The sequence below is a fragment of the Epinephelus fuscoguttatus genome, linkage group LG24, assembly GCF_011397635.1.
Source record: "Epinephelus fuscoguttatus linkage group LG24, E.fuscoguttatus.final_Chr_v1".
Classification (NCBI taxonomy): domain Eukaryota; kingdom Metazoa; phylum Chordata; class Actinopteri; order Perciformes; family Serranidae; genus Epinephelus; species Epinephelus fuscoguttatus.
The window spans coordinates 5173271-5197678 of NC_064775.1; the positions used below are offsets into that span (position 1 = coordinate 5173271).

Below are 24408 nucleotides of genomic sequence, written 5' to 3' on the forward strand. Positions count from 1 at the left end.
TTTTTTATAGCTTTTTTCATCTTTACGGTTTTGGAGATCTTCTTCACATGTCTATCAAACTTTACTGGCCTCCTCTAGTCTTTCATTCTGTATCTTGATATTACAATTTCAAGTGAGTCCCTTTTTCTAATAGAGAAACTCATTGAAACAGTTTTTTTTTTTTTTTTTTTAAATTTAATACAAGGTGACGATGTCATAACCATTGATGTATGTCACCTGAGTGTGCATTTAAGATCTCTGCAGCTTTATGAGGTGACTTAGCCGGTGCATATATGACCGTGTCATCTGCGTAAAGCTGCCAAACAGCATCTGGGCCGCTTGCAGGTAGGTCAATTATAAGTAGACTGAAAAGCAGTGGGCCAAGGATTGAACCTTGGGGAACACCCCATACTGTTGTTTAAAAGAGATGATATTGAGAAACACACCCACAGCAGTTTATGAGGGCACTGTCTCTAAAACACATGTTTGCATAAAAATCTGCAGCTCAGAGGATATGTACAGTAAGACCAATAAAATAAATTGAAAAAAGTGAGTAAATGACAGGAAATGAACACATCAGACTTCCAACAGACACAAAGTGTATTTATTCAAAATGGAATCATCACATATATCTGCTTTTTCAGGAAGGCGTTATGACAGTATACGGTGTATATGTTATGTTGTCCTGTAAAGCATGTTGTAACTATGTTTTGAACAGTGCTCTACAAATAAAGATTACTATAATGTTATTATTATATTCATGCAGATTCTTCCATTCTTTTGCTCCTGTCTTTTACTGTTTAGCGTAAAGCATTTCTTTTCTTTTAGTGTACATGGAGCTGAAAGAAAACACAGTGTCGGTGAGGACGCTGGGGAGAAAAGGGAAGAGCTGGAAGAAAAACGAATCCATCGCAGAGGCCAACACGTATCTGTGCTTGGGCTGACCGGACGTGATGGCGTGCAGCAAGGCATCGATGACCATGTCGGGGTTCTTGAACCCCGTCCTGCATGTGGACATGAAGTACTCGTTGGCCAGATCGATGTACTGGCGGTTGAAGATTTGCTTTTTTTCGTCGTCCAACTTCTTCCAAATATCCAAACCTGATTTCATCCTCAGGATGTTGGTGGCTTGGCCAAAATTACCTGGCTGGATGATGCTGACCTTAAAGTGGAAAAACAATAAACATGAGTTTTAGCACCGTGAATGTATGTCCACTAAAAGTCTGCCACTGACAGGCTCAGATTATGATTATAAGTGTCTGACATCATTATGGAAAGGATGCCTACGATGCAGTGATGATTGCTGGGTAATATGGGTGTTGATGTTATCCAATGTCAAGTCTCTAAACATGTGACAAGACGATATGTGCACTAGGGCCTGTCATGGGGCCCATCGCAACCACCTTACACCACTGAACACGAACACTGAACACGAACTGAACTGGGCAGAGATGACAACCTGGTCTGACTCTGAAGTCGTCGAAATCTGGCGCTTGGGGAGTGACGTGTCCCCTGCTTCCCCCCCTGAAATTTATGGCTATGATTTTACTTTGGGCTTTTTTTTTGGGCGGCATCAGACACTGATGAAAAAAGCTGTCCTTAAACGACAGCCTGTATCTTGACGTGGAAAGTCCGTGACCAAACGTCGATATGTGACGAGGTCAGAGTGAGAATGTATTGGAAATTTCTAGCCCAGATAAACAAGTTTTCCACCTTTGGACAGATCCAGGCTCGTCGTTTGACTGTTCCTGTCTTTATGCTAAGCTAAGCTAACTGGCTGCTTCATAGAGTGGTATCAATATTCTCATCTCATTCTCAAAAAACAAATACATGTCAAATTAATACTAATAATTTGGTCAAAAACAGATTAAGTAAAATCAACAGTTGACAGACTTACACAGAAACGCATTGTACAGTGAATAATTCGAACGCTATTTCACTTCATCAATGGTTTCTTTTTAAATGAGCCTGCAAACTTCCCACAGGCAACATATCTTCTGCACCACAGACTTCCCACAATGTTACGCCTCAATGCTTCAAAATGTGTCACAGGATTTGTGTGTGGTTTGGCAACATTACTGTACCTTCACACCAAAACTGGCCATTTCAACCCGTAGGCAGTCTGCGAACGCCTCCAGGCCTCTCTTTGACACGCTGTAAGCTCCCATGTTCAGGCAGTTGAAGAAGGCAAAGATGCTCGACATGTAAACCATCCGGCCTGAAACACATAGAAACGTTTTTACATCTCACAGCACGACAATGAGAATGTGAGGCTACAGTGAAGTGTTTAGAGCTAACCTTTGGTGGCACGAACCAAAGGTAGAAATGCAAAAGAGGTCCTGATGGCGCCGAACAGGTTGACGTCGAGCATGGCGTGGTAATCTTCGATAGTGCTCCATTCGATCTCGGCCCAGTCGGTGATGCCAGCGTTGTTCACGACTGCCCACAACCCTGACAACATATAAAAAGTTATTCTCCAAGAGACGATTTAAAGAGTCGAGTATTTATTTAAACAATTATATTTGTGCAACCACACTGGAACTGTTGAGTATGCATCTGATGTTAACATCTTGTTCTAAGACTCCTTCAGAGGCAATTGCATGATGCTAAACTCTTCAGAGATCAAACATGAAACCAAACTGGCATTTACAGTCAAGATGATGTGATACTTATTAAGACAAGTTTAAGCTTCTTAAGTTATTGAAATACTAAGTAAGGATATTTTCTTATTGCCTTTGTATCTCAAAATAAGGACTAAATATACTAATGGTAACTCATGCAAGGAAGTCTAAATTTTGAGTTAGCCTAAGGTTGATGAATATACTGATGGTGAATCAAAAGTATGAAGTTTCTCATTACTTATTAGCACTATGACTTAATGTCTCATAATTGCAACTACAAGGAAAAGAAGGGCTTTAGGTAAAATTTTGAAACTGTAAAGTAAAAAAATGATCAAATACTTGTCAAATTTATGAAGTTCAGATAAACATAATTTTAACATATGATCAGAAATTATTTTACAATACTTACTGTAGCTTCAGTTCCCATTAAAGCTGCACACAAGAGAAACTAGGTCATTTTTTACAGCGTGCTAAACTCTCACCCTTCTCTGGCAGGTTCTCCTGGACCGTCCTCTTCGCCTGCTGCACATCTTCATCTCTGGTGACGTCCAGCTTGAGGATTTTCAGATTACTGGAGCTCTGTCTGGCCAGACTGTGGGCACCAGCTCCTTCTGGAGACAAACACCCAGCAAAGACCACAAACCCTTTGTGGTCCAAAGAGCGAGCCAGCTGATATCCGAAGCCGCTGTCGCAGCCAGTTATCAGCACAGCGTAGCCGTAACCGTCCTGCACATGGCTGCTGCGGTGGCGGGAAACCAGCTTGGCAAGGAAGAAGAAGAGCACGACGGACATGGGGACGATGCCGATGATTTGGCCGATGATGAAAATCGTGTTCATGCTGGTTGGAGTGTCTGTGAACCACAGTGTCTGAGGAGCGTCTGATAGCACTGCCTCGATCCCTATTCATAACACAGCGACAGTTCACTGCAAGGGCTGTTTTTATTTCTCCAGATAGACAATTTGTTCAGGTTTTCATGTGACTTAAAAGACACCACTGTTGTCCAGGATGCTCTCACATTTGCGGTTTATAATTGTTTCCCAACTGTCTACATCATTATGAAACCAGAACAACACACCCTGAGGATAATTCATGTTCACCCCTGCCACTTCAAAAGAGCCAAACATGGTTTGATGTTCCTATTTTTAAGCTTCATAACGTATGGAAAGAATTTGGCATGAACAGCATAACTAATCTTGATACCTATATTTTTTATATTGTGCTGAAGCAGAGTGACAAAGACATTTACATCCATGGCTATCAGGATTTAAGTTCACATCATACAATGTGTCATATTGTTGCGAGGCAGTAACTTATAAAAGAAACATTTAATGGAAGCCATTTTTCAACCACACTCATGCCACAGAAGCACAGCAACACACACCTCAAAGATTTTCAGTTGGGTTTAACAGTAAAAATGAGCTGTATCGCTCACTGTGTCACAAGACTCCACTCGCAAATACCCACATAGGACTGAGCTCGAAATGTGATGATGCCGGTGTGTATTTCAAAAGCGCTGTCAATCACAAAGGGGTTCAGCTGTTTAGACAATTCCTCCAATCATCATGCAGACAACAAGCGTCCTCTCCCGCCTACCGCTCCATCAGGTCCCAGGGAAGCTGAGCCTCCCTGGAAGTGACCACTTTGTCACATTTATCCAAAGACCGTCTCGCTTTGCTGCATGAAAAAAACCTGCTCAGCGCTGTCTCAAGGCAATTGAATCGAACACAACTGGACATAGTTTTGTCTTAGAAGATGTTTCACCTCTTATCCAAGAGGTCTTCACAAGGCCTATAGGCCCGTTTCCACTGAAGAAGTTCCTGGTACTATTTGGGGGGCAGGAACTACTACAGGAACGTCCTCTCGTTCGGCCCTCTCAACCGCCGTGTCTCCACTGAGAGAACGGAGTAGGAGGAAGGTTCCTGTAAAGTTACCGGGCTCTGGATGTGACGTAATCGTTGCGCGACCATTTTGACTGGGGCGACGTAGGGACGTAGTTAGCTGTTAGCCATTAGCGGTGTTTGTATTTACTCAACAACTCAATAAATGGTCCGGATGTCTTAGTTACAACATGATTGAGCTAACTGGAGTAGTTTCATGTCGTATCCGACAACGGGAGGCTTTTAACAGATGACGTCCTGATGTTAGCTTTGCTGCTGCTGTTAGCTGTCCCTGTCAGCTGATGCTTTCTAGACATCGTGATTTCCCAAAACTGAATAAATACCTCACATAGCAACACAAAACTGCTTTGCTAGCTCAGTCATGTTGTAACTAAGATATCCGCTGGAAAAAATATTTTTTTCACGGACCATATATTGAGTTAATGAGTTATTACAGACACCGCTAACGGCTAACAGCTAACAGTTAGCCCAGCTAATCTACGATAACCATAGTAATTACAAAACGTCACATCCCGCCTTGAGTATATCCAATCAGCACCAAGTAAACCCCAAGCCCCAGCCAGGAGTCTCTCGGGGCCGTTCTGAGTACCGACTCCGAGGCAGGGACTTGTTTAGCCCCTGTAAAAGTTCCAGAACTCTGTCCTTCGGGGGTGGTTCCTGCGGTGGAGACACGCAACAACGGCCCTGGCCCCGCAAAATTACCCCGAAGTTCCTACGGAGGAAACGGGCCTAATGATGTCATTGGTGGGTTAGTGCTCCAAGGTGTGTCAATGACAGTGGAGTCGTTGGAGTCACATGAGGCCATTTGTGAATGACCGCTGTTGTTAGAGGTTAAGCTGTTAAATCTCCTGGGCAAGGATGAAAGGACAGCATTATAGGTGGGGGATAGGTGGTGTCGCAGACCTCCTCCTCTGTTGAGAGATTTTTTTTTTCCACTTTCACATAGATGGATTAATCAATTCATGTGAAAGTGGAAAAACCATCTCTCAACAGAGGGATGGCCTCCTGTGACTCCAATGACTCAGAGTTTCAGTGACTGTTGCTGACACACCTTGGAGCACTAATCCACGGCAAAGTCCGGGCGTGTTTCTGGTAAAACAAAATGGCCGTTTCTTCAGGTAAATCCTTTCCATGATGTTGTCACGTTGCAGCCTGGCCACTCAGTCACTTAGCCACAAAAACATGGGAAGATACTATGGTTTTTTTGGGTGTTTCCATATACACCAACTGTATCTAGAGTAGGACAAACAACATAGGCATAGATTATTATCTTAGTGACACAAAGTTGAGGGTTTTGGAAATTATCTACGTGAACACGCCTGAAGCAATTTTCTCTCTTAGAAAAATTTGAACACAAACAACCATGCCTTTTAATCCTGTTACTAATCAGTTTTCTAAGGCTTAAATTATAAATATTTACTTAAGAACACAGGGCTATTTGAGGACAGAGCGCTGTGGCCTGACATAAAAATGACATAATACTAATTCAGGGAAATGAACCAAGTGTTCGGCAACATTTTCAAATGACACAACCAACAAATGTTATGGTAAGCTACACTGTGTTGAAACATTATACACCAATCAGCTACAGCATTCAAACCACTGCCAGGTGAAGTGAATAACAATGATCATCTTGTTATAATACAACGCTCTGCTGGGAAGTCTTGGGTCCTGACATATGGATACTACTTCACATGCACCAACCGCCCCAACACAGTCACAGACCAAGCACTCTCCCTCATGGCAACAGCACTGGGATGACTCACCATGCCACACCACAGAATCTATTCAGGAGTGGCCCAAGGAACATGACAAAGAGCTCCAGTGATCAACCTGGCCTCAAAATTCCCCAGATCCCAACGTGATTGTGTGGTACCGCCGAGTTATGGCGCAGCCAGCTTGTATCGGACTTAACTCTGACCTGTTGAGGTGTTGACACCGGACCTTTAGGGGTGTCCTGTGGTGTCTGGCACCAGGGAGATGGTGGCAGATCTTTTGCGTCCTGTCGGTTGAAATGGGGTACCAGCATGTCCAATGGATGCTCGATCGAATTGGGTTCTGGAGAATCTGAAGGCCAGGTCGATGCCTTGAGCTCTTTGTCATGATCCTCGGCCATTCCTGAATAGATTCTGTGGTGTGGCACAGTGAGCTGTAGCTGATTGGTGTATAATGTTTCAACACAGTGTAGCTTACCATAACATTTGTTGGTTGTGTCATTTGAAAATGTTGCGTAATACTTGGTTCATTTCCCTGAATTAGTATTATGTCATTTTTATGTCAGGCCACAGCGCTCTATCCTCAGATAGCCCCGTGTTCTTACGTAAATATTTATAATTTAAGCCTTAGAAAATTGATTAGTAACAGGATTAAAAGGCATGGTTGTTTGTGTTCAAAATTTTCCAAGAAAGAAAACTGCTCCAGGCGTGCTCACGTAGATCATTTCCAAAACCCTCAATTTTGTGTCACTAAGATAATAATCTACATGCAGCAAAGGGCCATGGGTTGGAATTGAATCTGCGGCTGCTGTGGAAAGGACGTGACCTTTGTAAGTGGGGTATCTCCTCTACCAGGTGAGCTAGTGGGTGCCCCACTGAATCAGTATTGTTTTGCAGGAAAACTCCACTTATGTCATCATGTCGCATTAATTGATGCTTGAAGCAAAGCGCTCATGGTGCAAGGTCAAAATGTGACAAAACCACTGCTGTTCTGGAACAATTACGTGCATTAAAACACTTCTGGTTTGTTGGGTTTCCCACCCAACAAACAACCACTCAGGTGGCATACTAAACATCATCACCCATAGAAAATGAAAATAGTGCTACGCTTATCACAGTTTGGCTGCTATGTCAAATTGCTCAGCTCAGCTCTGCTCCTGAGGGCTTGTCTGGATCACATTCAGCGAACAACTGTCTACTGATCACATCAATGCTGGCAACTTTGCCGGTATTCACCATACAGCAGATCACAGAAGCTGAAGTGGCTAACATTATCAGCTCGCTTAATAATTCCAAGGCCAAGGACATCCATGGTCTTGACACCATGTTTTTAAAAGCACACAAAGACTCTCTTAGTTAACTTATCCATACGACACTCAGTTGTTCCATCTTCTTGGAAGGTGGCCATAGTCAATCCCATCTTCAAGTCTGGAAGCAGGACAGACATGAATAACTATAGGCCTATTAACAGCCTCATTGAGAAATGGGTACTGATACAACTTACCGAGCATCTGAACCTTGGCCATACTCTGTTGCACCTCGCACAATTTGGCTTCCGGGAACACCACTCGACAGAGTCAGCCATTAATTTATTTCTAGAGAAAACTAGACAGTTTCTTGGTAAGTCAGCGTGTGTTGGTGCAGTATTCCTGGATCTGAAAAGGCCGTTTGATACGGTTGATTATGCAGTGCTATTAAACAAACTCTATTCTTTTAACTTCTCAGAACAGGCTCCCATGTGGATAAAATCATATTTAACTAATAGGAAACAGTGTGTTGTTGTTGAGAGGGTTAAGTCCTCTCATCTCACATGTTCAGTGGGGGTCCCGCAAGGCTCGATCCTCGGGCCAATACTCTTTTCACTTTATATTAACAATATGCCACTTGCACGCAAAAACACCCATATACAAATGTACGCAGACGACGCAGTTATACTAACATCAGGGGAATCAATGGAATTGACTCACATCCACAAATGGCTCGAAAAATCATGTTTGTTGTTAAATACAAAAAAAAAACTATCTGCATGTATTTTTCCAAAAAACCCAAAGGATCTTACACACTCTGGTGTCTTCCTGGGAGGAGAGGAGCTTGAGCTAGTAAGTGAGTTGAAGTACCTAGGGGTCACCCTGGATTCAACCCTCACCTTCAGGAGCCACATTAAAAAGATCTAGAGAACAATTAAATTCAATCTTTCCTATTTCAAGTTAATTAGGCCATCTTTGACAACAGCGGCAGCCAGGGTGTTTATGCATGCAATGGTCTTTTCTCACATTGAATATGGATTCATTAACTGGTCGTTCACTACTAAAGCTGCACTCAATCAGATTGAATCACTGTACAAAAGAGCACTTAAAATATTGGACAAAAAAACAGAATCATATCACCACTGCCATATACTTCAGAAATATAATCTTCTTAGTGATGATGGTGGGACTTTCACTGTGATGGTGTGGAAGTCCCACCATCATCCCTGTGCCCAAGAAAACAAAACCAACCTGCCTGAATGACTCTTAGTGATAAAGTGCTTTGGTTAAGGATTACATCTGCTCCTCACTAGCCTGCACACTGGCACCACTACAGTTTCTTTTCCTATGCATGTGGCTCCTTGACTTCCTGACAAGTGGTGAGAGTAGGCAGACACACCTCCTCCACCCTCATCCTTAACACAGGAGCACCCCAGGGCTGCATTTTAGGGCCCCTGCTGCACTCCCTGTACACACAGGACTGTGTAGCCACTTCAGGCTCCAACATCATTGAGTTTGCTGATGACACAGCTGTGAAGTAGACGACCTGACCCACTGGTGTCAGGACAACAATCCACTCCTGGATGTCAGCAAGAACAAGGAGGTGATAGTCAACTTTGGGAAGAAGTACGGCCCCATTAAAGGAATATTTCACCCCCAAATGACTATTTGTATATTAAGCCTTGTTTCCACTGAGCAGTATGATACGGTTCAGTTCAGTTCGGTACACTCCACTGTGAAAAGTTGTGGTTGGTACCAATGGGATTGTTCTGTACTCTCCCCATGTTTGGTCCCCCCTCTGTTGGGGTACCTAGCACACAGATCTGGTAGTAAAAGGTGGAGCTGTGAACACTGCAGTCTGATTGGTCAGTAGAGGACGGTCACTCTGCTCAGGGCTCATGTAACCACTGTTCATACCGTGGAGAGTTTTATTACTGTAACCATAAAACGAAAGGATGTTTAGCTGCCTTGCAGAGCAGCTGTAGTCTGAGAATAAAAATCGTTCCTGTGGGCTCCGGCAACACTAAACCTCTGAGCTTGCCTTAGAGGGACTAAATGCACAAACTTGCTATTTCTAAATATCCCATGGAGAGAGACTCTCACTCTCACAGACTCCACTGAAAACAACAAAAAAAACCCAGTAATTTTACCTCACAGAACACAGGAGCTGCTTGTCTACGACTCACATGAATCCGAACTAACCCTTAAAACACCCAAATCACACAATAACAAAACCAACCTAACTGATTGAGGCAGTGTTAGACAAGAAGCTCCTGTCAAGTCAGGTAAAATTACTGTTTTTGTGAATGGACTTTTGGCTCAGGTCCCCGTCAAAAGGGCTGTCTGTTTGGGAAGTACTGAGCATACAGCTGGATAAACGAGACTTGGATTATACTGGATGAGTTCAGTGAGAGCTTGTAAATTGATGTTTTGATCTGGTTTTGCAGTTGTTAGATGTGGACCTCTATGCCTTTAACTCATCAAGAAGTTTTTGGATTCTTTGCTCGCCATGGAGGCATGCAAAAACAACAAACCTTTCTTCACAAATTCAACATAAACAGGATGAGTAACTGACATACAAATGATAATTTGGGAGGTGAAGTGCTCCTTTAATATCAACAGGTCCTCAGTGGAGAGGACTTTGGTGTCCACATGACTGAGGGCCTGACCTGGGCGCTGCATACTGACTCAGTGGTGGGAAAGGCAAGGCAGAGACTGTTGTATCTGAGACGGTTGAGGAAATGCAAAAATACCTTCCTTTGAAAAAACAAACAAACAAATCCATTTTGTGTTTATTTCAGCATCAGATATTGACAAGTTATGATACACAGCAACATTCAAACCTTCACAGATGCTCTGAGAAAGTATTCTAATCTCAAATAAAATGCCAAATTTGCAACACAGCATGTTGACAGAACAAAAAGTACTTATAAGATTAAGGAATAAAACATGTAAATACAACAGAAGAATGGCTTTTCTACGTCGTTTGCAGTCGGACTGCCATCAGCAATGATGCATTAATCACACATGGAGCTGTGATGTGGTTTTACAGGAGTGTATTCACATTAAGTGAAGAGCAGTGACTCCCCCGTGTGGTGCAAAGAGGTAATTGCAAATACACGTGGCAGACAGTGAAGGGAGTGTGAGGAAAATAATGGCAAGTAATGCAAACATGTTCCCCTTTGACCTCAGCGAAGGAAATGCCCACCAAGCCTCAGATATGATTCATACTTTAAAACCTTATTTTGTCAATGCCACATGCTTCTTGTCTTAAATTAGAAATAAAAACGTCACACTCTGATCACAATATCTCCAACTAGGATCAGTCAAGCTTATTTTAACCTACAATTTCAAATTTGGACGCTTTTCCTTGACACTCTTGCAGACTTTCCACATTATTCTGAATTTCAGTCCAGTTTGCAGCTCCTACAACGATCCTCTTTGTCCTTAAACAAGCTGTAATGTTTCATGATCACCATCAACGACGTGACTTTCTGATTCAATGTTTTGCTCCTTCAGAAGCGTTCTAGTGGTTTTTTGCTTTATGTAGATAGTGCTATATCTCTCAGATCAGTGTGTTTCCAGGCTATGGAAACGGAAATGTGAGGATATATAAAGAGCAGGAAATTTTCTAGCAACATTTCAGTCTGAAGTGGCAACTCCTACAAGGATAAGGCCATCAATGTTTTATCTTTTTGTCAATAAATCCTGTGTAAAACTAGAATTAACGCTTTGCGGTTGTATGCCTTGGAGCACCAGTCAAGTTCAATTCACATCCATGTCTGTGAAAACATGAACGCTTGACACACGCTTTTTTCCCCGGCTGCACAAAAGATCTATACAATCAGCCAATTCAAGGGGGACACCCAAGATTGACCAAATGTCTCCACTTCTGTACCTGAGATATGATGGTGAATAATGATCAGATAGTATTTTTGCAGAACATTACAATGTCATCGTGAGGTTGAAACCAGACAGGAAATCCGCACACTGTATGAAAAGCTCCCACTGGTTTTAATCGTGCAACGTTTCAATTCTCGTCAGGCATTTTGAAATCCTGATGAGGATCTCTGCTAGATCAAAACGTTGCACATGTGCAGATCTCCTGTCTGGTTCTCGCACCTGTAAAAACTTTTTGCTTGTCACTGTGAAGTTGACCTTTGACCTTAGTGGACACAAAATGACATCACTTCATCATTTCATCCCATTTCACCCTTTTTTGTGAAGTTTTGTCATAATTAGTTCAAGAATTCTTGAGTTATGGTCAAAAATGATGATTTAACCTTCAGCCACCAAATTCAGATCTCAAGATCAAACTCAAGATCATCCTTGAGTCCAAGTGGACATTTGTGCCAAATTTGAAGAAACTACCTCAAGGTGTTCTTGAGATACTGTGTTCACAATAATGCGACGGACGAGGTCACAGTGACCTTGACCTTTGACGTTAGACTACCAAATTCCAATCAGTTGATCCTTGGCTCAAAGTGGACGTTTGTGCCAAATTTTAAGAAATTAAAACAAGGCGTTCTGGAGATATCGCTTTGACTTAGTGGACACAAAATTACATCACTTCATGATTTCATCCTATTAGACGTTTTTGTGAAGTTTGTCACAATTAGTTCAAGAATTCTTGAATTGTGGTCAAAAATTATGTGTTGTGGGGTCACAGTGACCTTGACCTTTAACCTTCAGCCACCAAATTAAAATGAGATCATCCTTGAGTCCAAGTGGACATTTGTGCCAAATTTGAAGAAACTACCTCAAGGTGTTCTTGAGATACTGTGTTCACAATAATGCGACGGACGAGGTCACAGTGACCTTGACCTTTGACTTTAGACTACCAAATTCCAATCAGTTGATCCTTGGCTCAAAGTGGACGTTTGTGCCAAATTTTAAGAAATTAAAACAAGGCGTTCTGGAGATATCGCTTTGACTTAGTGGACACAAAATTACATCACTTCATGATTTCATCCTATTAGACGTTTTTGTGAAGTTTGTCACAATTAGTTCAAGAATTCTTGAGTTGTGGTCAAAAATTATGTATTGTGGGGTCACAGTGACCTTGACCTTTAACCTCTGGCCACCAAATTAAAATGAGAACATCCTTGAGTCCAAGTGGACACTTGTGCCAAATTTGAAGAAATTACCTCATGGTGTTCTTGAAATACTGTGTTCACTCACAGTGACCTTGACCTTTGACTTTAGACCACCAAATTCTAATCAGAAAAATCAGAAAATCTAATCCTTGACTCAAAGTGGACGTTTGTGCCAAATTTTTAGAAATTAACCCAAGGTGATATTGCGTCCACAAGAATGGGACTGACGGATGTACAACCTGAAAACATCATGCCTCTGGCCACCGCTAGTGCCAGCATGGAGGCATAAAAATATAGAATAACAAACCTTGTCTTTTTCTCTCCAAAATATTTAGCTAATATTTCATATAAGGCGTCTGGGGAAGAAATCCTGACTGCAGACAGACGCTGGCTGGTGTAAAGAATAAATCTGTCCAAATACTGCAGTTTGACATTGGATAACTATCTGTTTTATTTATGTATCTTTGAATTCAAACATGGTTTTAATGATTTGTCTCTTGATTCACATTGCAAAGGTCTGTGTGGTTATCATTGATTACATCAGTGCTTGATCAGGGGTGAGGCAGTGCTGTTCACGTTCATTTTTATAATAAGAAATAAAAACTGAGAAAACTAAAAGCTGGACTGCTACCGGGAAAAACAGTCTTGTATCAGCGTGTTATGCATAACATGGCATACTAATACAGTACCTAAAAACAGTTATTATACCTAAGGTGATACAAATCTGACATGATGGTCTGAACACAGTGTCTTGATTGTACCCAGCCTGATCTCGGCTTTCCCAAAACACAGCAGCTGTACTGTCCAATAATGTCCCCGACACAGAGCTCCCTGTGGTCCAATCAGGTTTCGACTTTCCCGAAGGTGCCATCAGGTGGTCGGTAATGTTTGGGGAAGGCCTTGAGTTGCAGCGAGTTAAATGCGTACTTTCGGCATCCGACGTTCTTCACGGTGTTTTCTCGTCTGCAACCCTCGCTGAGAAGACAGAATGAGGGCAAAATGATAGAAATGATAGCTGGCGTGAATGATGCTAAATTGTCCCTGAACAGAAAATGATACTTACTCTGCTGGAGGTTTCTTATGATTGACAATCAACAAATAGATTAAAGGCATACTTCATCCCCTAACTGACCCTTTGTGTATCAGTTACTCACCCAATGTTATGTGAAATATATTGAAGAATTGTGTTTTTCTCGCATGACTCCACGGTGAACGAAGAATCCAAAAAACTAAAAGAACTCCTGATGAATTGAAGTCATAGGGGTCCATGTCTTACAACAGCAACACTATATCTCTATATAAACTCTTAAACAACTTGTGCAGTAGAATCAAAGTCTCATTTATCCAGAGAATCCAAACTAACCCTTCAAAACACCAAAGCCACACAATAACACTAACAAACTAACTAATTGAGGCAGCAGCTCCTGGCTTCAGTGAGGTAAAATTAGTGTTTTTGTCAATGGCTTGCTTTGAAGAGACAACACAATGGGGATGGTATGTCAGTTTCCGTTTGTTATATTCATCGTATCTTTTCAAAATAAACTTCAGATTTCACAGGAAATGATTCTTCTGATCATTAAATGCAAACAGCCTTTTGAAAAAATAAACTTACCACGATGGTAAAATGCTTCAGTTTTAGTAGGGCTGGGCGATAAATCCATTTTATCGATTAATTTGAATTTGTAGTTTAGGTTTCTGTTTAACATCCGCCACCGATGCTCCCTGCTAGGCCCCCCAAATATAATGGTAGGGGAAACGCTGCCGTATGATGAGAAAGGGGCCCGGTGGAAAGCGATCACGGATGCAGCCGCGATGTATATTGCAAGAGATGTGGTGCCCATATATACCGTGGAAACGCCGGGGTTAATTCACATGCTGAAAGTTTTGGACCCCAGGTACGTGCTACCAGGCCGCAAATATTTTTCTGAAAATAGATTTTAAGTAGGGAAGAAAAAAAAACGATTTAAATCGTGAATTGGATTTGTTGTGGAAAAAATCGGAGATTTGAAGTTTTAGGTTTCCTCACATAAGTTCAGGCAACAAAAGTACATGATTAGGTTTAGGAATAAACATCATGGTTTGGCTAAACATAGGTACTGCTCTTACTAATGTAATGTAGTATCATGTGATGTCACTAGCTAAGCATGCTACACATACCAAGGGTACAATGGTATAAGATTTTCAAGGTATGATAACTGTCTCAGAAAATATCAGTTTCATGGTATTATACAATTTATATTATTATCAGTCAGATTAACTCTGAAAATGGAAGGGTTATTTTTGGTTGAACAAACACTTTGTTGATGGAACTTTGTGTAAAAACTAAAGGTGAGATTCTCCATCCAGTTATTTTTTTCCCCATATCGTAGCAAATGTACATGTTATGATAACCGTCAACTTTTATATCATGGTACACCTTGAAACCGGTATATTTCTGCAACCCTAACTAACACACTACGTTGCTATTAAAATAGCTTGATTGACCTTTGGTTTTCAGGAAACCAACAGCGGGCTCCCTGGTGAAAGTCCGGGGTTTGTTTGACCCATCCACCTCCCCTCCCTCCCACCCTATATGTTCTCATTCTATGACAGCATCCCACAGCGTCAGAAACAATTACCACTCGGTGTGTACTGCACTGCTGCTAAGGGTCCCTCTGAATGTCATTGTCTGCTGCCGAGGTCCACTAATGACTGGTATATGACGAGTTGGGAGTGAAAGAGACCTTTCCCGTCGAAAAGGGCTGTCCGTTTGTGAGGTACTGAGAATACGACTAGATAAATGAGACTTGGATCATACTGCACGAGCTCTATGAAAGTTGTTTCAGTGTAGTTTTGCTGTTGTTAGACATGGACCCCTATGACTTCAGTTTATTCAAGAATTTTCTCCGACTATTTGGATTTTTCGTTAACCTTGTCAGCAAGCCAGCCTTCTGGGGTAGACCTTCGAGTAATCCATTGAGTCAGATGATAAAAATGCAGTCTTCTGACTTCTGACTGCCAAATTAACAAAGTAATAATCATATTTTTCATTTTAAAAATGACCAGCAAGAACATTTGTTACTTAGGTTGTTGCAACTGATCAACAGCAGACGCCAGCTACATATCATTCAGACTGCTTCAGGATGAGTGAGAAACACAACACTGGAAAAACTGTGCAAAGAAACCAAAAAACACCATTCACACACACACATCGACAAACATGGAAGAAAAGCAGAAGGAAAGCACACTTAAAGTAAGATAAGGAAAAAGACGTTTCTGTAATGCAGAGAATAGATGATTAAATCAACCTTAGAGACCACAAAATATCATCAGAGTCTGGTTACACTCTGCAGGTGGAGGCAGAAAGACGTTTATTACAGCAGGAGTGTGGCGTTCAGGGACACACTTTCTTGGGTTTGTGGTACATTTAGAGCAACATGGGATGCAGCAAGGCTAAAGCTTGTCAACATTTAACTGCTACTGAGTGTTGGAGGAAAAGCACTGATTGCCAAATGTGGAAAAGAGTAAATAAAGACGATTCAACATCACAGATTTTGTTGTCTGCTGACCTGGGATCTGTCTCAGCAGGATTACATTAAACACCAAACAGCTGGAGATAATATACCCAAACAACCATTCCTAGTGACACTGTCTGTTCTAAAACAACAAGAAAATAAAATAAATTTTGTTTAAGCAATTTTTTAAAAACTAAAATCCAAATTCTGACCCAAGAATACGTTGATTTGTCAAATACTGAAGGTAAACTTCATAATAATAACTTCCTTTTAACACTTTGCAGTCACTAATTACAATCATAGTAACACAACAATTCTCAATCAGCATGTTAAATGTGGTTTATCAGCCCCTCCAGGATGGTGCAATCACAATAATTAAAGCAAGTTCGACCAACCTCCATGAATTCTGCAGGACTCAATCTCAACTTCTTTGCAAATTTGTCAATCATCGTAGTTTCCTGTGAAACACGAAGCTCACTTTTTTGTTTCTGGTTGTGAAGATGCAGACACGATGCCTGATGTTCTGCACAAAAGTGGGGGTAAACTGTTTTTAGTCCCTCCAGAGTGTTGCGATTAACGCAAATTCTCTGTGAATTTTGCGCGACCTTGCAATTTTGTCCAATCACCACAACTTTGCCGCAAATGTGACCACACACAGTGACAGGGCTAACTGTTAGCATCACACGGCTAAAGGCCCTGACACACCAAGCCGACGGTGGGCTGTCAACCAAAGTCGGGCCGTCGGTGAGTGTCTGTCGCCCTAGTTTCTTGGTGTGTCCTGCACTGTCGGCGGCGGCGGCTTTTCGGCCGATTGAGCATGTTGAATCGGCAGCGGAGCTTGTCGGTGAGAGAGATCACTCTGATTGGCTGTTAAGGTTTTATTTCCTCGCCCCTGTAGCGAGTGAATCTGCCTGTAGTGAAACCGGAGCTAACAGGTGCTTCCTTCTGAGGAACCTAAATAACTAATCGGAGCTAGCTGGGAGGCTAGCGGAGCGTTGGCAGCATGACGGAGGGAAGCACAGCCAGTTAACCTTTGCTAGCTCTCCGTTTGGATCCAACCGGAGCACCGAGCCCTGGTTTGTTATTCAGGTTAAAGTGGGAAGAAGCAGCGGGTTTATCGGGCAGCTGAGTGAAGTGGAGCCTGAGGAGGAAACACCGGGACCATCTGGATGTAATAGTCCGTGGAGGTGCTGCAGTGCTCGGCTGCACAGATAGGAAACCCCTCGGCTGACAGGATGTACCACTCTCTCATTCAGCTACTTTTTTTATCTCATGCATTCCTCGGACTTCCAGTTTCCCTTTTTTGCGTTATTTCCTCTCACGCAGGTGCAGAACGTACGTGCTACTTGGCCGTCGGATGTAGTCTTTGTAGTATGTTCAAATGCAACTGACACAGGGCGACGTGAGGCGACGTAGACGACGCAACAGTTGGCTTTCGTCGCCGCTAGTTCTTTGATGTCGGCTAGGTGTGTCAGCGTTACCTAATGGTTATTAACAGATTTAACGACAGAATCAAGACGTTTCAGTGTATGAGTGGGATTAACAACTCTGTCGGATGTTAACCGCTGCTGTGAGGCTTCTGCAAAATAGCGGCAAAATTTGATGAGTCAGGATGAGATCACATTGAGCTGTGTTAGGTTACGCTAACCGGACAGAGCAGCAACGGTTGACTGCCCCCTAATCACAAATAGATTCTAATACTGTGGGAAAATCTGAATAGTATTGAGCTCTAAATCCGTGAGTATCACAACTATTTTTGCAATTTTCACTTGCTCCAGCAATTTCATTGCAAACAAACAAACAAAAGAGCCTAAAATATATATAGATTATTTTTTAGAAAAGCTACTATGAAATCAGACATTTCAGGCCACGACAATCCCTCGAAAAAAGGCTGCAAAATCTTGGAGGAACTGCCTCGTTGGTAAAAGTTACTGAGACCACTCAGAGCAGTTTCATTCTCACTGGAACAAGTTGCCTTCGGCTTTAAAAGAATAATATATGTGTATTTTTTTTTATTTGGAAATTTCACCTGCTCCTGCAATTTAATTACAAAACAAACCCCCCAAAACAAAACAAACACACAAATAAGCTAAAAAATATCGCAACATGCATCGCAAGCTTTCAGGAAAGCTGCTCTGAAATCTGAAATTTAAGCCCGCAACAATCACCCATCCAAAAAAAGTCTGCAAAATCCTGGAGGAACTGTTATGTTATGTTGTTTACAGAAGGGGTTAAAAAGTGCACGTTGTTATTAAGTCAACAGTTTAGCTTTAGCACAATTAACTTAACAGTCATTATAATCAAAACATATATATCTGCATATTATAACAAGACATATTCATATAAAGTGACGGCATGACAGATATGGCACAAGCATATAGTAATCACACTGTGCATGCATGTGTGTGTATGCACATACATACACACACATGCATATATATTCTCTGCTTTGGAATAAGTTAAGACAATATATAGCAAACATTTTAGGCAATACATAAATACAATTTATGTACAGGGATACAAATATATTCTCTGATATATATTAGGAGAAACAGAGAGAAGAATTAAAAAAGAATTTTTAGTGAGAACTTCAGTGTAATTAAACGTGTACGTATGGGGAATTAATAATAAGTATATCATTGATTGAAAATATTACCTCATTTTAAAACTAATTTTCACATAAAACAATATCCCTGCTGCTGAGTGATTACGTGATTATATATATTTGTATATTAGATGCATTTATATATCAGTTTTTACTTCTTTTAATTAAACTCAACATATAACTTCTGTCTCACAGAGGTAGCTCTAAACTGGAGAGACAAGACACATTTCTCACAATAAATAGTAAAAAAAAAACGTGATAAATAGCAAATAAAAAGTTAAATAAATTGTAGAAATAAAACAGAGACATTACTGTATATCGGACTACATGGATCATTCTACTGTATAGGGGTCATGAGAGCACGGTAAACTCCCCAAGGAGGCTATTTCGGTCTGATCCATTTCCTTACTGGGTCGATGTTAATGAGAAAGAGCCTCCGAGCTCCTGGGATGAGACTGACGCTTTTGTTTAGCTTCACAGGCGAAGATATTGATCTTTACAATGCAGGTTTGCGACATGAAAAGCAACCTGACCACTCCTGGTTTCTCATCCTAAGTTTGAAGAGTGCCTAACACATTTTTTTTTTATCCCTTTTATTTCCTAAATTGCCTTTTTTATCGCTTACAACTGTTTTCAAACAGTGTTTCACCTTTTTTTTTGTCTTGGTCTGAAAATATAACTAATTAAATATAATATTGTTTTCCAAAACAGTATAACAACATAAATAAAGCTGCAGGGTATACAGCATCACACAAACGTTCTAGGAAGCTCTATGGAAAGTGCATGGTTTGTAAGCAAAAGCATCTTGAACTTGAATTTGGGTGAGATTAGAGCTCAAAGAGTCTAGTCTAGACGCTAATTAGTTGACTGACAGAAAGCTAATCAACTCATTTGATAGTCACATAATTATTTTGAACCAAAAATGCAAACATCTGCTGGTTAGCTGCAGATTATTACAGATTATCTCCCAGTAAAATGTCCTGAAAAGCCTCGAAACAAGACAAACTTGACACATTTGCCAACATGTTTTTCTCTCATTTCTAAGATGCGTGAACTTACACAGAGGCGGACTGCATTCAGACAAAGACGTCTCATCTTTTCTGTCTTGAAGGGATTGTTTGGATGTTTTGAAGTAGGGTTGTAAGAGGTTCGTATCCATAGTTAGTCTATTAGCAACAGCAGATGTCGGCATGTCCCTAGTTTGGAGAAGCAAGCCCGAGTCCAGCACGTACCGCTGTGGACGGGGGCAGCAGTAAAATGGATTTTAACAACCTAAAAAAGAAAATCAAGCATGAGCATGTTACAGTCCTGGAGGATTATTAATGTGCACCTCCTCCTGTACTGCCTTAATATGCACATTCAGCACATCCAGTCTAGTTGGCAAACTAGCATTAGCATTCGCGTTATCGTTCGCGGCACCAAATCATTACAGACTGTTAAATTAACCCAATAAACATACCCGACAACAGTATAGTGGTGCTTAGTGCAAAAAACACATGTATTTTTACAATGCAGCGACCTTCACGGTCGCACAGTCCTCGGCCGCTATTTCCAGTTTGAAAAGTGGTCCCTCCCCTTCTGCTACGAAGCCAAGATGGCGACCACTGAGGGCGAGAAGTGTCCATGGTTCTATGAGCTATGTCTAATCTATAAGTAGCTTATACAACCCCACTTCAAAGAATCCAAACTGTCCCTTTCATCTCTTTGCAAACACAGATCCTGAACTAACCTGTTAGAAACCTGACTGAAGCATTTGGCACAAGCATGGATACATTCCTCATTCATTCACCAAACAGCTCGACTACAACTCGACTCTATAAAGCTAATATCAACTGTCACAGCTGCAGTCTGTACCAGTTTGTCACCATCTGAATAAATGTAAACTGGTACACATAAATGCTCTAGAGGGTGTAGAACCTACAGCACTACACTGCATAATCAAACCCCTGAATATCCTACAAGCAGTACATTCCAACATCAGCCAATTAGAAGCTGCATCCCTAAAACACAAAGACTCGACTCTGTCAATTGGCGGGACGGAGCTGAGCTGAGCTGCACTGGCGTTAAAAGCTGCAGAGCAGATGTGGGTTGAGTCACTGGCTCGCTGTATCCGGCGCGGCACACTGGGACCAATTTGTCTGCAAAGTGCCATCGCTGGCCACTCAAGACAGGTGAAAGTAAAACAGTCTCAGGGAGTGACAAGTGTAGAAGCACTGGTGACATCAAACATGTCACTGCTTTTACAAAGTGAAGTGAAGCCATAAATAACACCTCAGCCAGACTAGGACAGCTCAAGGGCATCGAGAGCTCAAATAATAACGTGTTTTCAGGGATAATGGGACACGGGACTTGCAATTAAAATCTACAATAGTTTGAAGCTTCATTCGAGACGGTGACATTTGACAAACTGCATTTTAGGCTTATACAGTGTATGATTTTAGGTCACTATAAACTTTTGTAAACCAGGGTAAGGATTTTCAGAAACTAGTGTTAACACGTAAACAAGGAAAACAGGCGTTTTGGTTTATGACGTTATGGTACGCGCTGCTATCTCCTTTATGAGGCGCCACAAACGAGGCAGACTTTTGTGCAATGGTAAACGTGGCCAAAATAGAGCTGGTTCTGACTTTGCAAACAGGACGTACTGAGGAACAGAGGCATCATCATCACTGCTTCAGGAAGACTTTATGTAGCATTAGGGTTAGAGTTATATCAACTCTTGGTTTGGCGTGCTCTTGACAGCACTTCAATTGCCTTTTTGCGTTTTTATTTGGACGAAAATTTGTGTATGGATATTACTGGTGTGAGTTTGGAGTTGTGTTTTTGTTCTAGTGTGTACAGAGATATTTTGGAAAGCAACCCAGCAAGCAATAGTCGTGATTTAAACGTATTGGCTATATTTAGCTCCGATTTAGTTGAGCTACATGTAACCCAAATCTAGCCGATTTAATTTTGAAATTGATTAAATGTAATTTTCGCCATTGCAGATGGTGTGCGGTATGATATTCAATCACGTATGGAGAGTCAACAGTCATTAAAATATGTTTATCTCCATTTTTTGGACATGGTCTCTACATAGCCGTATAATTGATGACGTCTACACTTTGGCTATGGTTAGACATCTACCAAATTTTCACTGACAGCCCAAATTCAGCCGTGATTTAGCCTAGACGTCAGGTCTCCATGTAGACGACTATTAGACGTTTTTTAAACCAAAAAATGCTTGCTGGGAAAGGTCATGTCGACAGACTTTTTCTTTCAGAAAAAAAAGAGGGAAAAATATCCATTTACAAAATTATTTGTATACTTGCCTACGTGGCTGCGTAGGATTTTTTCCGACTCGTGTGATCCAAACATTACCAATAACTCCAGAGCATTGTTATATCCAAAAGTTAAAAGAAATGTAGTAAAAATGTAATGATTTCCCAAATTCACGTTGTTGTCTAATGAAATATTCTGCTTCAATTGTATTTGTTAGCATTTAGCCCCTTAAAAGCAATATTTTACTGCTGTCTAAAACGTTTGTTCTCCAGCTTGCATCGGTATTAACGAGGAGGTGTAGCTGTTAGATTAGCAGTAATCCAACAGCACTATAAATTACAGTTTATCATTAAAGAAAATTGATTTAAAAAATAAATAAATAAAGATGAATCACTTTATTCAATTTAAGGATTTTGTTTAAGGATTTTTTGGTTTTAAGGGTGATGATGTCACAAAAGGTGATGACAGCTTCATTCAAATACCTCAATAGAAAGTTCAAATATTAAAAAAAAAATTAAAAATGAATAAAATAAAAATATATAAATAAATGATATGCAGTAGAGCCTTATTATTAATATAATTAAATTATTTTTTTTGAGTATGCCACTGAAATAATTACAACTACAATCAATAAAAGCAGGAGCGATAAAATATTATTTTATATACCCAAAGATATTTGACTCTTAACTGTCTATTTGTATTCTTGTCAATTCGGCGTTAATATTATCTACATAGATAAACTGTATTTGCGTACACACTTTCTGGACTTTGTAGCTTCAACTCACTACCAGTCTCTGTTGGTTATCTGTGCTATTTAAAAGACTTTGAGTTTACGCAACAAAGTTTACCCTGAATTCTGGTGTAATCATCTTAGTCTGGCTGAAGTGTTTCCATGAGTTCAGTTCATTTATCTTGGATACAAAGTTTGACACTCTTTAATCCTAAATGTAACCACTGTTCTGAGACATAATTAAAAAGACAATTTACTAAATAGATTGACACATTTTTTAACCCGATAAAGGCTAAAGTTTGGGGAGTCAAAATCATATATTAAACTGCATGTAAACGAGTCACAACTGACCCAGATCTGCTGCAAAGTGCACAGGCTGAAGTAGAAGCAAACAAGCTCCTTCTACTAAAAGCAGGAAGACCTAAAAAAATAAAATGAGCAAATACTGCCAGAAAATAATAATACATAAGCCAGAGTAAGCTTACTTCAGTTTGGCATCAAATAAAAGCTTTTGTTTCCTCCACTTTAGCTTGTAGGGTGCAAAAGCACACGGAAGACAATGAGCTCAACATATTGCACAAATGAAATAAGAGAAATAGATTTTTGTTTATGATAGCTACTATCAACAATAACTCTTTCCTGAAAGCAAATATTTATATATATAATCTGCATATCTTTATACATATTCACAACTCAGGTGTCACGTCTGGCCTGTCGGTTAGTGTGAACGGAGAATAAGGCAGAGCAGCTCACTGACAGTCACACAGGTCATGAATCTGTCCACTAGAGGGCGCTATGTACCGCAACTGTATCTGTGAGATTTAGATGAGTGCACTGATGAGACCATTTTCTAAATCTTGCATATAAACCATTTGTACTGTTGTAAAACCATCCAGATGTTTTCTATTTCTGGACTGGATTCAAAGACATTTAACAGATGCATCACACACGATTCTGTGTTCACACTAAGCCTGCCGAATTTCTCGGTTCAGCATTTTTCACACCAAAAAAAACCTGAGCTTTCCAAGAACCATGGATGAATCTGGGAATGGCAGCCTTGAAAGTGTTCACGTCAACACATTTTTCACCCCAAAACAACTGAATCGTCAGGATAAATGTTAGAATTGCACGTTTCTGCAAACCACAGATACCTCACATTTGTGCGTTATTGTGTAGCGGATACATTAAAACTTTTTCAACAACAATGTGGTTAGCGTGTGGTTATGTTTTGGCACAAAAAAACCCACTTTGCTACGGGTCATCATCATTTTTTGGCTTACAATACTTGGTTTTTAGTGGAAACACAGCAATGTCTGGTGAAAAAACAACCGCGTTTGTGTCACTGTCCCCAGTAGAAACACAGGAAACCTTGACAAAAAACATCCAAATTTGATGGCTAAAAAGCTGCTGGAAATGCAGCTATGTGTTGGTAAAAAACAACCACTTTTGGTGGCATATCCTGGCAGGAAACACAGCATCATCTGGGTGAAAAAAAAAGTACTTGTCGTGAAAGCATCCCTGGTGGAAACACAGTCAAGTGTTGCTAAAAAAACACCCAGGTTTGGTGACTAAAAAGCAGCTGGAAATGCAGCAATGTCTGGGTCAAAAACAACAGCTTTTTGAAGCATATCCTGGCAGGAAACGCAGCTTCATCTGGGTGAAAAAGTGTTTTTCGTTGCACTATTTTGGGTGGAAACACAGTGAATGGTTGCTAGAAATACCCAAGTTTGGTGACTGAAAAGCTGCTGGAAATGCAGCAAT

At 40.8% G+C, this 24408-nt stretch overlaps 2 protein-coding genes across 14 annotated transcripts in view; both read right to left on the reverse strand.

Moving 5' to 3' along the window:
* Positions 1-635: 635 nt before the first annotated feature.
* On the reverse strand, positions 636-4340 carry zgc:113142 (uncharacterized protein LOC503524 homolog). The gene is made up of 5 exons (XM_049570160.1): positions 4066-4340; positions 3083-3499; positions 2278-2430; positions 2064-2197; positions 636-1141 (listed from the first exon to the last, which is right to left on the reverse strand). The coding sequence occupies exons 2-5, from the start codon at positions 3435-3437 to the stop codon at positions 773-775; spliced, it is 1011 nt and encodes a 336-aa protein (XP_049426117.1). The 5' UTR covers positions 3438-3499; positions 4066-4340; the 3' UTR covers positions 636-772.
* A 5901-nt stretch (positions 4341-10241) lies between these two features.
* LOC125884662 (inositol polyphosphate-4-phosphatase type I A-like) overlaps positions 10242-24408 on the reverse strand; it is an 85034-nt gene continuing 70867 nt past the window's right edge. For 9 of the 13 annotated variants that reach the window (XM_049569714.1, XM_049569713.1, XM_049569712.1 and 6 more), the window contains one exon: positions 10242-13532. In XM_049569714.1, coding sequence (XP_049425671.1) covers positions 13400-13532 — 133 coding nt within the window. In that variant the 3' untranslated portion in view covers positions 10242-13399. The remainder of the gene's footprint in view (positions 13533-24408) is intronic. The other 4 variants (XR_007448753.1, XR_007448752.1, XR_007448750.1 and 1 more) reach the window with 4 other exon arrangements.